Source organism: Mytilus galloprovincialis, chromosome 5 (assembly GCF_965363235.1).
Source record: "Mytilus galloprovincialis chromosome 5, xbMytGall1.hap1.1, whole genome shotgun sequence".
In the NCBI taxonomy this organism is placed as follows: domain Eukaryota; kingdom Metazoa; phylum Mollusca; class Bivalvia; order Mytilida; family Mytilidae; genus Mytilus; species Mytilus galloprovincialis.
Window position 1 is genome coordinate 23,261,743 of NC_134842.1, and position 18,767 is coordinate 23,280,509.

The window sequence follows — 18,767 nt, forward strand, 5'->3', positions numbered from 1 at the left end:
AACCCCATAAAATTAAAAAAAGTAACTAAATAAACTCATGATATATTGCAAGAATGAAATTTTGTATTTGCGTAAAACACGCGTTTCGTCTTAAAAAAAATCACTTTTGACGCTCGAAGAAACAAAATCGAGCATTATAGTCCATACCAAACGACAGAAATACAATGTTTTGTGGTCATTTGTACACGAAATAAATGGATTTTATGTAGATTTTTTAAAACAAATGTATGGTCAAATTGTTTAAAGGACAAACAAAATATGAAATATAGAACCCCATCTTGAGCCTGATATTACACACCATTTCAGTTCATGGTTTTTTTTGAAGACCTTGCTTTACTTTTTACATCAAAAGAATGTAAAATGTCTGTAAACCTCTTAGTTCATGTTTAACGAGATCAATAATCTATTGTTATGCCAAATATAATTATCTACATGTATTGTAATTGTTTCTATCGATTAATGACTGCATGAATTTTATTATATATATATATAAATATATATGAGACCGTTTGTTGTGTTTCAATACAAACTATGATTGGTTTAAATGACAATTATGTATTGTTTACATGTCAATATTTGGATAATGCAGTACTGTGTTCTTATAAAAAAATTTGCTGGTATATAGACTTTGAAGGGGTTCTTTCAAAACAAATACACATAAAAAAGTTGATAAACAAAAATGAAACTTGGGAGAAGTTTTCGGGGATAAAATTTTCATTCTCTTATATTCAAAAAATAAAATTCTCTAAATATTCATATTTTATGCAAAACAAACCCATTTTCAATGATCTCAATTTCTAGTAATCAGAATGATTTTTTTTACATTCTAAATATTCAAGATATATAAATATATATGTATTAAAACTGTAACACAATTAAAATATTGTCCATACAATTCTGTCATTACGGCCCTCTCCATTGGAATAAGTTCCATATCTATATGTTTTTAGGGTAAAAATCAATGATACAAACAAAAATAGTTCATATCAGAAAAGAAAGCAATAAAATGAATAATATGTATATATTTATAAATGTATATGTTGAAATAAAGAATTACTAACAAAATAGATAATAAGTTAACGGAAAAGAAATTTGAGAAATTTGAGGTGATTTAACCCATAAAGAAGTCAACCCATTTATTGTTAAAGTATTTTGTAATGGGGGTTTATTCTCTAAAATATTCCTTTTCATGTAAGAATTCTTTAAACTTACTGATTTTAAGAAGATGCTAATATATATATATATATATTTTTTTTTTTAGAAATGTTTTTTGTTGCAATAAAAGAATCGATAGTAGTTTGTATACGTTTTATGTAGATTGAAGGTGTGCGAATATTCTGGTAGCTGCCTTGTCAAATCAAACATATATAGCTACAGGAAACTTTTGACAATATTCTGTTACGCAAAAAAAAACCAACTTGTTGAAAAATCCCTAACGAAAAAAAAACCCGTTATAATATGAATAATTTTTAGAAGCAGACGAATTTCTGACTAAATTTTCGTTGTTCTTTTATAAGACATTTAGTTAGTAGAAATACTGGTTTGCCATATTATTGGCTTGCCATCCTTGATGATTTTATTCAATGAACAGACTCGTACCAATACTGAGTCATACTTGAGTTTTGAGATTTCAGAGCTTCTTGTTTGAAATTATTTTTGTGGAATTCAAAAAGGTGCATACGGACAGTTAACACAAAGTCAGTATTGAAAATATCATAAACTGTACAATACCTTCAAAATAGACAAGATGAAGGCATCTCACTAAAGTTCATTTAATGGAATAATTCCCCGAATTAAAAAATATGTAGCTACTATTAGAACAGACCAATTGATCCTTCTAGGAAATCAAATACCGTCATATATAAGACCTTAGGATTTGTTAGACATTATCGGTCCATTTTTTTGTTTGTTTAAAAGTTTTCTTTCTTTCTAAATGTAATCTGCCAAAGCCTGATATTTTGTTTATAATGGTTACTGTATACTTTTATCTTTTAGCTTGCCTGACCTCACAAGACACGTGAGATATTGCTATGACTTGGAAAATTTTGGAGTGAATAATAATGTTTTTCTTTAAGTATATACATAAATAGATAAAGATTATAACATTAAATGGAGTTAACTAATTTATGGTTGAAGTATTTTGTGATGAATTTTATTTCTCTGTAAAATATTCCTTTCCATGTAAGAATCTTTGAAGGTTTTTCTTTCCTTCTAAACTTACTGATTTTAAGAAGATGTCTTATGATGTATATATAAATGTTTTTAAATGTTTTTTTTTGTTGAAATAAAAGAATCGATAGAAGTTTCTGTAGGTTTTAAGTAGATTGAAAGTGGGTGAATATTCTTGGTACTGCCTTGTCGGCTGCCAAATCAAATACCATAATACAATGTCATAGTACCATTAGGGCTTATACGAAGACATCAGTTTTCCATTATTTTTTTTATTAAAAGTTTTCTTTTTTTCTGAATTGAATCAGCCAAAACCTGATTTCTTTTTATAGTTGTTACTGTTTACTTTCACCTTTAAGCTTGCCAGACCATACTAGGTACGTGAGCTTTTGCTATAAGTTATTGTTTGCTGAAATGGTCATAAACTTTTTAAAATCGTCACTTCGAAATCCACTTGAAAGCTCCAATTTCCACTAACGTTTGCATAAAGATCCTTATACTATCTGAAGGATAATGTGTTTGGTTGTTCCTTTCTATGGAAATATATAATAACTTAACCTTTTATTTTGCTCATATCTTAAATAATATGATATAATGTACCAAGTCAGGAATACGGCAATATTAATTTAATAGTTCGTTTCTTTGTATGTTGCATTGTCGTTTGTATTTTGTTTCACTTCCGCGTTCTGTTGTTTATTTGTTTTACTCTTATAGTTGATGCGTCCTCGATTTAAGTTTGTAGTACGGATTGCGTTTTCTCTCCATCAATTTATGATTTTTTTACAACGGTATACTACTGTTGCCTTAATTTAAAAGAATTCCAATTTATTGGCATTCGAAGCTAAACATATTTTACAGATATCTACAATATTATATAATAAATACAATTTTCACTAAAAAATCCGTAATTTCAAAGTTCACTGGTACAATATTGCAATCAAAAGAATGCATATTGTCTTTTTTAAATAATAAAGATAACAATTTTTATATCTGTTCAACCTTGAAAAAAGAAAAGAATATTTTTGATACATAAGTTTTAAAATGTTCTAAACATAAGCTGCCATTGATTGATTACATATTCAATGTAACAATAAAAAAAAAACGAGTGGAAAAAGAATCATTTGATGTATAAGATATAAAGTTATTCCAAGTCAATTAACCTATATGAATCTACGCCTAAAAAAAGAGTTTATCAAATAATGGAAGAGTTTGTATAAAACTGAAATTATTTTTTACAGATAAAATTTATGAAATATTTTGTTGAAAATAAACCTTAAGCATATATTAATGTACTTTCAAAAAGAAAAAAAGTACAAAAAGCATACTAAATAAATATAAAATGATCTTAAGCCTTAAACACTAGAAATTACTGTGGGTCAATTAAAGCGATAGCACATATTTACTAATGGAAATTCATTCAGATGGCAGAGAAGTAGAAATTAGTTATTTCTTTTTGCTCATATCTATGCTAAGATGTTTTAAAAAGAAGCCTGAATGGAAAGAACGCTTGTTTTATACTGTTCTTCCAGACAATATGGTTTGAGGCAAAGTTTTTCACTTTCAATAAGTTACTTGATAAAAGGTTATCCTAAGTACATTTCAGTAATATTTGAACCGCTCGTTATCCTTCAGAAGTAAACTGTGAAATAATTCATGCAAAACATTCATTCCGCAGTTATATTTAAATAGATTTTGTTATTAGTTATCAGGTAGCAGGATTATAATTTAGTACGCCAGGCGCGCGTTTCGTCTACATAAGACTCACCAGTCATGCTCAGATCAAAATAGTTATAAAGCCAAAAAAGTACAAAGTTGAAGAGCATTGAGGGTTGTAAAATTTTTATGAAGGACTTCATCTTTGTAAGTTCATTTTGCACATCACATTTAAATTGCTTGACACAAACCAGGATCAGGACCATAACTACGTTTTGTTCAATGTTAATCTACTTTTTTCTGAATTCATAGAACAAAACTAGAAGTGGGCAATTTTCGAAGCTGTATTTTGGCTATATAATTCTAAAATTATAAACATTTCTACAATTCTCTATGCAAAAGTGGAAATTCATTATGTATATTTTAACTCTTTTTAGGGGGAGGGGGTGACAAACGGATACCGGTAGTTGCCAAAAAAAACCCCGCAGTTTTATATTTACTGAATGCATCTCTAAGGCTTAAGAGAACACAATAATTCTGGTAGAAAATGCAGTGAATTTCTGTATAATGCGAAAAAAATAGAATAAAAACTTGTTTCTTTAATCGCAAATACAGACAGGAAAAACAATTATTCTTAAACTCAATGTTGTATTTAATTTTATCATAATTTTCAAGGGAAACTATTTGTTCACTTCCCTTATAAATAAAATAAACTTATTCTTTTCAGAACTTAATAATCAAACAATGTATCTCCTTCCCCTTTTTAGACTCCTCTGTTTTTTTCTTCAATAGCCTAATAAGTCAATAAAAGTGTGTGTAGTGACTCGTTTTATGATATACACTTTAAAAAAATATCTACCAGATCAAACTCAAAACATGGACAATTGGATGTGATAAAGACAATTTTATTCAGGTTGACGCACAGCTCACTAAACTAATATCGAACCATTTATCCAAATGAATAGGATTACGTTTTTAAGGTATACACAAATATATAACAAAAATTGGTAATGTGTAAGAAAATATGGAATTAAGAAATCAGTGGATTAAATACATTACTCTCACTATAAAAAAAAATCAAAGACATTAATCAAAGCTCGCCTACTGAATGAGGTAGATTGGAGAAGAAACAAATCAAATAAGCCTACATCTGGAATTACAGCTTTACAAAGGAATATATTTATAGCATTCTTACTTGGACATTGTTGCATTGCCTGGTGTAAAAATGCATTCGATTTTATGATTAATAGTAGGCTCAAGTAAAAAAGTTGGCTTTACACGTATGAATGTATGCTGAATTAATATAACAATTCCACAACTTGTGGCATATTCGAAAATATTTTAAACAAAACTAAATTTATTACTGCATAAAAAATGTTAAAGGAACATATGCAGGTCTTCAAAGCTCAATAAATGTTATATGTTTTCAATATATAAAGGACGATGTGATTTGAGTGCCAAGGAGACAACTCTCCATCTGTTTTTCAACCACAAAGACTTCCAACTGGAACATATCATATTTTTATGTGAATTATTCTTTTACCACCTTCCAAAGCAAGTGTGTCCCTTTACACACTTCACATTAGGGTAAACATTGTATGGACAATTAAATCTCTGTCTTGAATAAAGTACAGCATTCCACAGGAATTTCTTTAGTATGAATCATTGATATTAATTTTTTTTTTTGGGGGGGGGGGGGAATGGGGAGGGGGAGGATGAGCCCGATGCAAAGATAATGTCAATTCGATTTTAAATATAGTAAAATTTGCAAAAAATCTGTTATGATTAATAGTAGGCTTAAGTTAAAATTCGACTTTACACGTTCAAATGTATGCTGGATTATTATAACATTCCAACAACTCATGGCACATCCGAACATATTTTTAACAGAAATACATTCATTACTGCATAAAAGTTGTTAAAGGAACATATACAAGTCTAAACTAATTTCAATTTTACTTAATCAATACTGAATATAATAATTCAGTTTAAGGCTCAATTTTATACAAATGATTCAAATCTGTACAATAATTCAGTTTGAAGCTCAATTTAAACAAATGATTCAAATCTGTATACTAATTCATTTTAAAGCTCAATTTATACAAATGATCAAAATCGAATTGACATTATCTTTGCATCGGGCTCATCCTCCCCCTCCCCATTCCCCCCCCCCCCCAAAAAAAATTAATATCAATGATTCATACTAAAGAAATTCCTGTGGAATGCTGTACTTTATTCAAGACAGAGATTTAATTGTCCATACAATGTTTACCCTAATGTGAAGTGTGTAAAGGGACACACTTGCTTTGGAAGGTGGGAAAAGAATAATTCACATAAAAATATGATATGTTCCAGTTGGAAGTCTTTGTGGTTGAAAAACAGATGGAGAGTTGTCTCCTTGGCACTCAAATCACATCGTCCTTTATATATTGAAAACATATAACATCTTTATTGAGCTTTGAAGACCTGCATATGTTCCTTTAACATTTTTTATGCAGTAATAAATTTAGTTTTGTTTAAAATATTTTCGAATATGCCACAAGTTGTGGAATTGTTATATTAATTCAGCATACATTCATACGTGTAAAGCCAACTTTTTTACTTGAGCCTACTATTAATCATAAAATCGAATGCATTTTTACACCAGGCAATGCAACAATGTCCAAGTAAGAATGCTATAAATATATTCCTTTGTAAAGCTGTAATTCCAGATGTAGGCTTATTTGATTTGTTTCTTCTCCAATCTACCTCATTCAGCAGGCGAGCTTTGATTAATGTCTTTGATTTTTTTTTATAGTGAGAGTAATGTATTTAATCCACTGATTTCTTAATTCCATATTTTCTTACACATTACCAATTTTTGTTATATATTTGTGTATACCTTAAAAACGTAATCCTATTCATTTGGATAAATGGTTCGATATTAGTTTAGTGAGCTGTGCGTCAACCTGAATAAAATTGTCTTTATCACATCCAATTGTCCATGTTTTGAGTTTGATCTGGTAGATATTTTTTTAAAGTGTATATCATAAAACGAGTCACTACACACACTTTTATTGACTTATTAGGCTATTGAAGAAAAAAACAGAGGAGTCTAAAAAGGGGAAGGAGATACATTGTTTGATTATTAATTTCTGAAAAGAATAAGTTTATTTTATTTATAAGGGAAGTGAACAAATAGTTTCCCTTGAAAATTATGATAAAATTAAATACAACATTGAGTTTAAGAATAATTGTTTTTCCTGTCTGTATTTGCGATTAAAGAAACAAGTTTTTATTCTATTTTTTTTCGCATTATACAGAAATTCACTGCATTTTCTACCAGAATTATTGTGTTCTCTTAAGCCTTAGAGATGCATTCAGTAAATATAAAACTGCGGGTTTTTTTTTGGCAACTACCGGTATCCGTTTGTCACCCCCTCCCCCTAAAAAGAGTTAAAATATACATAATGAATTTCCACTTTTGCATAGAGAATTGTAGAAATGTTTATAATTTTAGAATTATATAGCCAAAATACAGCTTCGAAAATTGCCCACTTCTAGTTTTGTTCTATGAATTCAGAAAAAAGTAGATTAACATTGAACAAAACGTAGTTATGGTCCTGATCCTGGTTTGTGTCAAGCAATTTAAATGTGATGTGCAAAATGAACTTACAAAGATGAAGTCCTTCATAAAAATTTTACAACCCTCAATGCTCTTCAACTTTGTACTTTTTTGGCTTTATAACTATTTTGATCTGAGCATGACTGGTGAGTCTTATGTAGACGAAACGCGCGCCTGGCGTACTAAATTATAATCCTGCTACCTGATAACTAATAACAAAATCTATTTAAATATAACTGCGGAATGAATGTTTTGCATGAATTATTTCACAGTTTACTTCTGAAGGATAACGAGCGGTTCAAATATTACTGAAATGTACTTAGGATAACCTTTTATCAAGTAACTTATTGAAAGTGAAAAACTTTGCCTCAAACCATATTGTCTGGAAGAACAGTATAAAACAAGCGTTCTTTCCATTCAGGCTTCTTTTTAAAACATCTTAGCATAGATATGAGCAAAAAGAAATAACTAATTTCTACTTCTCTGCCATCTGAATGAATTTCCATTAGTAAATATGTGCTATCGCTTTAATTGACCCACAGTAATTTCTAGTGTTTAAGGCTTAAGATCATTTTATATTTATTTAGTATGCTTTTTGTACTTTTTTTCTTTTTGAAAGTACATTAATATATGCTTAAGGTTTATTTTCAACAAAATATTTCATAAATTTTATCTGTAAAAAATAATTTCAGTTTTATACAAACTCTTCCATTATTTGATAAACTCTTTTTTTAGGCGTAGATTCATATAGGTTAATTGACTTGGAATAACTTTATATCTTATACATCAAATGATTCTTTTTCCACTCGTTTTTTTTTTTATTGTTACATTGAATATGTAATCAATCAATGGCAGCTTATGTTTAGAACATTTTAAAACTTATGTATCAAAAATATTCTTTTCTTTTTTCAAGGTTGAACAGATATAAAAATTGTTATCTTTATTATTTAAAAAAGACAATATGCATTCTTTTGATTGCAATATTGTACCAGTGAACTTTGAAATTACGGATTTTTTAGTGAAAATTGTATTTATTATATAATATTGTAGATATCTGTAAAATATGTTTAGCTTCGAATGCCAATAAATTGGAATTCTTTTAAATTAAGGCAACAGTAGTATACCGTTGTAAAAAAATCATAAATTGATGGAGAGAAAACGCAATCCGTACTACAAACTTAAATCGAGGACGCATCAACTATAAGAGTAAAACAAATAAACAACAGAACGCGGAAGTGAAACAAAATACAAACGACAATGCAACATACAAAGAAACGAACTATTAAATTAATATTGCCGTATTCCTGACTTGGTACATTATATCATATTATTTAAGATATGAGCAAAATAAAAGGTTAAGTTATTATATATTTCCATAGAAAGGAACAACCAAACACATTATCCTTCAGATAGTCTAAGGATCTTTATGCAAACGTTAGTGGAAATTGGAGCTTTCAAGTGGATTTCGAAGTGACGATTTTAAAAAGTTTATGACCATTTCAGCAAACAATAACTTATAGCAAAAGCTCACGTACCTAGTATGGTCTGGCAAGCTTAAAGGTGAAAGTAAACAGTAACAACTATAAAAAGAAATCAGGTTTTGGCTGATTCAATTCAGAAAAAAAGAAAACTTTTAATAAAAAAAATAATGGAAAACTGATGTCTTCGTATAAGCCCTAATGGTACTATGACATTGTATTATGGTATTTGATTTGGCAGCCGACAAGGCAGTACCAAGAATATTCACCCACTTTCAATCTACTTAAAACCTACAGAAACTTCTATCGATTCTTTTATTTCAACAAAAAAAAACATTTAAAAACATTTATATATACATCATAAGACATCTTCTTAAAATCAGTAAGTTTAGAAGGAAAGAAAAACCTTCAAAGATTCTTACATGGAAAGGAATATTTTACAGAGAAATAAAATTCATCACAAAATACTTCAACCATAAATTAGTTAACTCCATTTAATGTTATAATCTTTATCTATTTATGTATATACTTAAAGAAAAACATTATTATTCACTCCAAAATTTTCCAAGTCATAGCAATATCTCACGTGTCTTGTGAGGTCAGGCAAGCTAAAAGATAAAAGTATACAGTAACCATTATAAACAAAATATCAGGCTTTGGCAGATTACATTTAGAAAGAAAGAAAACTTTTAAACAAACAAAAAAATGGACCGATAATGTCTAACAAATCCTAAGGTCTTATATATGACGGTATTTGATTTCCTAGAAGGATCAATTGGTCTGTTCTAATAGTAGCTACATATTTTTTAATTCGGGGAATTATTCCATTAAATGAACTTTAGTGAGATGCCTTCATCTTGTCTATTTTGAAGGTATTGTACAGTTTATGATATTTTCAATACTGACTTTGTGTTAACTGTCCGTATGCACCTTTTTGAATTCCACAAAAATAATTTCAAACAAGAAGCTCTGAAATCTCAAAACTCAAGTATGACTCAGTATTGGTACGAGTCTGTTCATTGAATAAAATCATCAAGGATGGCAAGCCAATAATATGGCAAACCAGTATTTCTACTAACTAAATGTCTTATAAAAGAACAACGAAAATTTAGTCAGAAATTCGTCTGCTTCTAAAAATTATTCATATTATAACGGGTTTTTTTTTCGTTAAGGATTTTTCAACAAGTTGTTTTTTTTTTTTGCGTAACAGAATATTGTCAAAAGTTTCCTGTAGCTATATATGTTTGATTTGACAAGGCAGCTACCAGAATATTCGCACACCTTCAATCTACATAAAACGTATACAAACTACTATCGATTCTTTTATTGCAACAAAAAACATTTCTAAAAAAAAATATATATATATATATATATATATTAGCATCTTCTTAAAATCAGTAAGTTTAAAGAATTCTTACATGAAAAGGAATATTTTAGAGAATAAACCCCCATTACAAAATACTTTAACAATAAATGGGTTGACTTCTTTATGGGTTAAATCACCTCAAATTTCTCAAATTTCTTTTCCGTTAACTTATTATCTATTTTGTTAGTAATTCTTTATTTCAACATATACATTTATAAATATATACATATTATTCATTTTATTGCTTTCTTTTCTGATATGAACTATTTTTGTTTGTATCATTGATTGTTACCCTAAAAACATATAGATATGGAACTTATTCCAATGGAGAGGGCCGTAATGACAGAATTGTATGGACAATATTTTAATTGTGTTACAGTTTTAATACATATATATTTATATATCTTGAATATTTAGAATGTAAAAAAAATCATTCTGATTACTAGAAATTGAGATCATTGAAAATGGGTTTGTTTTGCATAAAATATGAATATTTAGAGAATTTTATTTTTTGAATATAAGAGAATGAAAATTTTATCCCCGAAAACTTCTCCCAAGTTTCATTTTTGTTTATCAACTTTTTTATGTGTATTTGTTTTGAAAGAACCCCTTCAAAGTCTATATACCAGCAAATTTTTTTATAAGAACACAGTACTGCATTATCCAAATATTGACATGTAAACAATACATAATTGTCATTTAAACCAATCATAGTTTGTATTGAAACACAACAAACGGTCTCATATATATTTATATATATATATAATAAAATTCATGCAGTCATTAATCGATAGAAACAATTACAATACATGTAGATAATTATATTTGGCATAACAATAGATTATTGATCTCGTTAAACATGAACTAAGAGGTTTACAGACATTTTACATTCTTTTGATGTAAAAAGTAAAGCAAGGTCTTCAAAAAAAAACCATGAACTGAAATGGTGTGTAATATCAGGCTCAAGATGGGGTTCTATATTTCATATTTTGTTTGTCCTTTAAACAATTTGACCATACATTTGTTTTAAAAAATCTACATAAAATCCATTTATTTCGTGTACAAATGACCACAAAACACTGTATTTCTGTCGTTTGGTATGGACTATAATGCTCGATTTTGTTTCTTCGAGCGTCAAAAGTGATTTTTTTTAAGACGAAACGCGTGTTTTACGCAAATACAAAATTTCATTCTTGCAATATATCATGAGTTTATTTAGTTACTTTTTTTAATTTTATGGGGTTAGCTTGGTAGGATATATATTTAAGTAAACGTTCATAAAATGTATTAATAAAAAAAAGAAGTAGGTATTCAATAGAATTGTTGACATGTTATGATAAATTTAGCCAAAAAAAAAAAAAACACACACATTCACAAAAAATAAATTCAAACTTAAACAAAAGAAATACAATTAAAAAAAAAAAAAAACAAAAAAAAAAAACACATTCACAAAAAATAAATACAAACTTAAACAAAAGAAATACAATTAAAGAAAAAAAAAACATATTTATAAAAAATAGATCCAACTTAAACATAAGAAATACAGTTAAAGAAAAAAACATATTCATAAAAAAGAAATACAACTTAAACAAAAGAAATACAATTAAAGAAAAAAATATCACAGAAAAGGAAAATATAATTACACAATAAAACACTGAGAAGAAAGGTAAGTTCAGAATAACTATCTTTATTTTTTTCCCTTTTCAGTGGTGTTTGCTATAGCATTTGGAGTTATGTTATATTGTGTCTTCAAAATAAAACTATTCATATCATATCTTGTGGCAGAAAAAAAAGATAATTGAAATGTGCGAGCCATGATATTTGGACATTGTTCTTATTTTTCAGTTTTGATAATCATTTTGAGCACTTCAACATTATTCATAATCAAATATCAAAAGAAAAGGAGTTCCTATTGAAGAATTTCAAATGGAACAATTTCAACTGGATAGAAGTAAAATGAGGATTATACATCAATTGATGATGGAATATCAATAGATGAAACAAGAGATGTAATAATAAGTAGATAATACTATTTTTACAGAATATATCTTAGCTGTGGTGATGATTGTTGAAGGTATCATAGAAATTATAAGAAAATTTGTACAAAGACTTCAAAGTTTACTTAACCACCAAGAAAACCCTGCTGCACAACAAGATGACAAACCATAGGCTGGTCAGGACCATCCCATTGCTCCAGCACTTGATCAGAATAAACAAATACTCCCTTCAGAATCAATCAATACCATATGTCAATGAAATGGAAGTACTGAGAAGGTCTCAAAGACAAAAAAAAAAAACCACAGTTATAAGACCAAACTTGTCAAATTTTAGTGTAAACAATATTTTATTCAGAAACAGATACAAAAAAGCGTACATAAATACAATACTATAGATTGGAAAATTTTGTTTGTGTAAATTTTGTATGTGAAGTTCTTTTTATCAATCTTATTGCTTCTTTTTGAGAGTTCCTTAATGTTTCAAAATGCATGTTAAAAATCTAGCTTTACCAATGCATATAAAATCATTAAGTTGTAAACGTTCTCATCTATATAATTAAACACTTATTTATGTCAATTATTTTCTTAATATATGATCTTTTTATATAACTTATTTTTTATATGATACCTTAACATACTTAGTGTTGATAATATTAACAACATTTTGTCTATTGCTTGGTCCGTTTCTGTGTGTGTTGCGTTTCGGTGTTGTGTCGTTGTTCTCCTCTTATATTTAATGTGTTTCCCTCGGATTTAGTTTGTTACCCCGATTTTGTTTTTTGTCCATGGATTTATGAGTTTTGAACAGCGGTATACTACTGTTGCCTTTATTTAATATGTAAAGATAGAACTTAACTATCAATACATAAATCTTTTTTTTTACCATTCCCCACTTTTATTCCAGATATTCGAGACAGTTCTGAAAGGAAGTTTTTGCTGTTTTTTCTTTTACATGAAATGTGGTATGTGTCGTGTTTTTACATAAATCAATTTTGTGATATGTGATATGTCACACCTTTAGTTATTACATGGTCGGGTATTTCAATTAAAATAGATGGTGTTTATGAAAATGATATTTTTTTTAGTCTTGCGCTTGATGGGTTTATAGACAAATTTTTATGTTTTAAATTACAGTTATATATTTAAGTCATTCTTTTGATTGTTTATATATATATATGTCTCATTTTACATAGTTAATAGTTTATCCAAGTTTAGTATACAGAATATTGTCGCATTTTTATGGTTTTGCCGTGTTTCAGATATATTTTTTTATCAAATTATTTTTTATATGACCATGTGTATACTTTGATTGTTTCTATGGATTTCATTTGATACTTATTCTATGATTCTTTGATATATTGGTGCAATTCTTTAAAAAAAAATCAATTTATTTATTTTTATTTAGAAACCTGTTTCAAAGAAGAAAAAAAATAAAGTAACTTTTTTCATACCTTATATCAGTTCAAAATTTAATTTATAGTTTAAAGTTTAATATATATATCGATTTAATGAGCTCAAAATATTTCGTTTCAGGTACGTTTTCAATTTTATCGGGTTTTTTTTATTTGTTTTTTACATATGTTAAAGACTTTATCATATGTATGAATATTATTGATGTTGACATGTATAGTTGTTTATCGTCTATTTTACACATCATGCCATTAATGTCAACATATAGTGTAAATACATAATAGTATTCATCACATAATTGTCCTTGACTGGTGTATTTCTTTAAATCAAAGCTATCTCAGGTAACATATTTTTGAATACTATATCAGGTTATACATGTTATATGTTTATATGTTTATATATTGATGTTTAACAACTATACACTGCATAATTTTCTCAATGAAAAAAAACTCAGGTAACATATTTTAAAACAATGTACCATAGTAAAGCCTAGGTGGTTGAGTGGTCTTTCGCATCGGACATAGTGCGAGGCGATTTGATGGCACGATATATTAGTGCCATGAGTTCTAATCCTGACGAAGGAAGAACAAAACATTTGCGAAAGCAAATTTACAGATCTAACTTTGTTGTGCTGATATTTAGACGACTTATATATATATATTATATATAAACGAGTCTAAATTGAAAACTACGTTCAAACCTATAATTGCGTTGGATAAAAATCGTAATTTTATATTATATATACATATAGTTTATTGAAAACATGATGTTAACTTAAAAATGATAAAGGTACTTGAAACATGCATGTTAGCTTTGAATAAATGTTAATGTGTTTTAATCATCGTATCTTTTCCCAAGCCATTTACTTGCTATCCAAACAACATATTACTGAATGAGGTATACCTATGTATACTGTATATTCATAAAATCAAAATACACACATTCTACACATTCCTAAGGTTACAACATTCTTGATGACATCATTCTGACAATTGCTGGAATGTCACTTATTTGAACTTTGATTGACCTCCTGTGTCCTTAGATCATTACTCAATCCGGAAGTGTTCCAGAACAGGCATAAGATTAAACCGGAAGCTGTTCCAGAACAGGCACTACACTACTACTAATGACTTTGAAGAGGGAAACACCTAACTTTGAAGAATCAATGTTTCGAATAAATGCCACTCTGTAATGTGTTCACTTGAATTGGATTTTTACTGAACAATGGTATAAGCCACTTTATGCAAAGTGTCCTTTTTTATTCTGGTGTCAATTCTTCAATCAAATATAGTAATATATTTTAGGTAAAATGGAAGATGGGCTTATCGAAATAGTATTTGAATCTTCCTATAGCTTTTAAAGTCAGATTAAACATATTATTGCGTTTTACATCTCCTTAAAAAATAGACGGTTTTCTTTTGGTTAAAAGTTGGTCATGCTAGAACAGTTGCAAGTTCAAACGTAAGTGTATCCACTCTTAAATGAATACAGATAGCTTTAAACTAATTATTAGTACTCAACAGGTATTAGTTCACATAGCAAGTCCTATTGTCAACAACAAGAAAAAAATCGATTAAAAGATAAACAATATAAAAAAAAAACATTGCCTTATCGATCCTTAAATTTCGTTCCTTTTTACCAGTAAAACTCAAAATAAAATTATGTATTGACGGAGAGACGTAGAGAAATACACGCTTTCAATTTGTTTTTGTACATAAAAATGCAAACATTATTGTGTGCACATTTTATTTGACATATAACATTAAGAAGATAAATCAGTATTCATTAGCGAACAATAAAATATAACTTTTAAACAATATAAAAGACACTAAGCCTATCGGTTAAGAGGAAATCTTGCATATAACCCTATAAAGTAATCCCACTTACATGTTACCCGCAGACTGGCTACTGCTACCAATGGGTACATTGTATTCTTTATTACTTTTGTCTAAAATGAAATAAGGTTTGACAATTATAGATATGCAACATTTCTGTAACTTTATAATACAAAACAAAGGTAAAGAGTTAACAAACACTGTGGGAATTAACATCCGAGCTGTTTGACTTGTATATTTTCTTCCGGTAAATTAACAATATCCATCCACTGTGATTCGTTACGATTTCATTCTATTTAAGATAGATGACTCAGCTTTTTAAGTTCCAAAGATATGTAATATGATTAAAAAAATTTAAAAAAGGCCTGTTGACAACGACTTTTGACGTAAAAATAGATTTGTAAAAATTTAAATGTTCCTGACAATTCAATTCTGTCCCAATCTACGGCAATTTTACTAGTTATTAAATGTTGAAAGATTTGAAACCCTATGTAATGGTTTTTTGCGTCATTGCTCATATTGCCTAAGCATTCCTTTTCATCTTATGTTTGGTTTTAATGCTTCAACTTCATACTTTTATCTTGTTTTTTTTTTATTTGGTCTATCAGCTATTTGTGATTTAAGTGTCATAGGTTTTTCTTGAACTAGAACACACCCGTTAGAAAATAGGTAACAGATGAATATACTATTGGTATCGGTATCGGATTAGTCCCGGAACTTGTTAATTATTGGCAATATTAATTGTGTGGAAAACCAAAGGGTCTGAAGTGGTGTACTTTTTAATCTACACCAATGTCCTATATTAGCTATATATAAAGTTGAATTCTTTGATTTGTCGTTTTTACCCCGTGACGGCTGACAAATTGGACCTCGTTATTTTAGTATTATATATACACACGAAATATGTCAGTTATTTATTTTTAACTGCTTATAAAACAAATGTAAGACTGGTATCGTTTTGTTGTTAATACCTATTGCATCCAAACGATATTAGAGTACTCGAATACACACCCGACATATTTTTTTGGAAAGACGCCATAAATAGTTTAAGGTGGTACCTAACACCTTAACTAAAATTAATTTGGCTCGTTCAATTTTCATAAGATATTGAAAAAGTATTTACTTTGACCTTTTAACAAAAAAATTAAATTTCAAAAAATTTGAACCAACCATATTGTCAGAAAAATTACACTAGTTATATAACAGTTTGTCAAACACTACTTTTTATCATTGATTAGCTAAATATTGCCTTCACAACACAACGTGATTAAAAGGTTCAGCTGATTTTACAGAGTTATCTCCCTGTTGTGTTAGGTACCACCTTAATAAAAACATGTCCTTGTTCAGTCATTGAATTGTTCACATATTTTAGCATAATAATCATCTATCTTAGATGAATGTTTTACCAAAATTGAAAATTAAAACAGTGTACCTATAATTTTGTGCGTCCGTTATGATTGGTAAGCATCCTAATGTAGAGCTAAACTTCGTAAAATCGCAAAAATAAACGAACTCAGAGGAAAATAAAAACGATTAGTTCCTTTTCAAATGACAAAATCAAAAGCTCTTACACAACAATTGACAGATAACACCTGTAAGCTTTAGTACTTACAACTGAAGACATCCTCTTCCTGTAAAAATTTCCTTTCACCTAATGTAACGCCATACAAACAAGAATAAGAAACGTTAAGATCGTCTTTCGTCAAATTCTGTATAATCAAGGTGTATCCATCCCTCATTACCTTTCCATCATATTTTTTTTCTCCTCCTCCTGCTTTGACATCTATAAACAGTGTCTGTTGTACTGGAGTCCATCTATCCCATCCTGCATCATCGGGACAGCAGTGTGAAACATTGCAAAATAATGTTACGTTTTGTCCATAATCTGTAACCTTTCCAATGACTATCCATTCCAAAACACCTGAAATTTGTATGCTATAACCAGTAAAAACTTTTCCTGCTAATTAACTTCGTGCTGTTGTTCTTAATTAAGCCGTATGTGACATTAATAAACAATCTACACAAAATAAACGATCGCGCGGAAAAATTAGATAATGTATTCAATAGAGAGATGATAAAATACATTTACGAAAGTCTCGGTACCGACTGTTGACACCGACTCCTTTATGTAAAATACAGGGGTCGTCTCAAAATGAGAATGAACAAATGATTAGCCTCACAGGGTGAAATTTGCCAATTATTTTCTGTGACTGAAAATAAGTATTTTACCAAACGTTGTATAAACAAAGCTCTTTAACTGCAGAAATTATGATTGTCAACCCTTTCAAATTTTCAAATTGTTACCTCAGCTTTTATATTTCAATTTCTTGTCAAAAACGAATGTTGATTGATGAATGGATATATGTTCAACTTATAATTAATTCAGGAACGGGAATACAATTATAGATATGTTTATTTGACCTGGCATTGTACAAAAACAACACAATGATCTTTAACATTCCATTTTAAAAAGTAAGTCTCCGAATAAGAATATGTCAAACCACCCTAACCCATTATTCTGACTCAAGACCGACTAAGCTTCGTGCTAAGAAGAGATGCAGTAAATATTATTACTGTCTATTTATTTCTTCTTATCCCCTTTATAAATTTTAAAGATTACTCCCAATCCTTGATGTTCCCTAGATTTTCGTATCTGTCAGGATATTTTTATATCAGAAAACAGGATATGGTTATGTACATATGTATATATATATATATATATATATATATTAATCATTATATCACTGTGGAAATAATAGATGCAGGGAAAAAATGATTTAAAATTCTAGCTTAATATACATGTGTATGAGTTGAAATTTGCTATTTAACAATCTCTGGATTCAACTTTTGATTCATAGTGTCGGTGGCGCGATAGTATGCTCCGTTTTAGACTCATAATGAATAAAGTGCGATGCTAAATTAAATTTTGAAACCCAAGTATTGTTGCTTTCAGAGTTGGAGTCAACATTCGGAACCGAGACTTTCCCTAAATCTCTATTGATCATTATATGTGGAATGTTTTTCTATCTGATATTTGATTTTTGGTATTTAACTTTTTTTTTCAAATTAATTAACACTATCTAACTTTGTATCTGTCTTTCTCTTTCTTCAATTATGACATTACGGGATGAGACTAATAACTGAATTTGTATTTGTCATTAGCTATACGACTTACGACACATGTCAAGCAGGCGTCCCTTAAACTACAGGAGTAAATTATTTCATCCAATTTCCGGGAAGGGTGGTTTTCATTCT

General features: G+C 28.7%; 1 protein-coding gene across 1 annotated transcript in view; it reads right to left on the reverse strand.

Annotated features, from left to right (window-relative positions):
- LOC143074397 (uncharacterized) overlaps positions 1 to 18,767 on the reverse strand; it is a 50,296-nt gene that overhangs the window by 23,660 nt on the left and 7,869 nt on the right. The window contains exons 2-3 of the mRNA XM_076249876.1: positions 17,125 to 17,433; positions 15,565 to 15,625 (exon numbers count right to left, since the gene is read on the reverse strand). Of these exons, the coding sequence (XP_076105991.1) occupies positions 15,565 to 15,625; positions 17,125 to 17,433 (370 nt within the window). The remainder of the gene's footprint in view (positions 1 to 15,564; positions 15,626 to 17,124; positions 17,434 to 18,767) is intronic.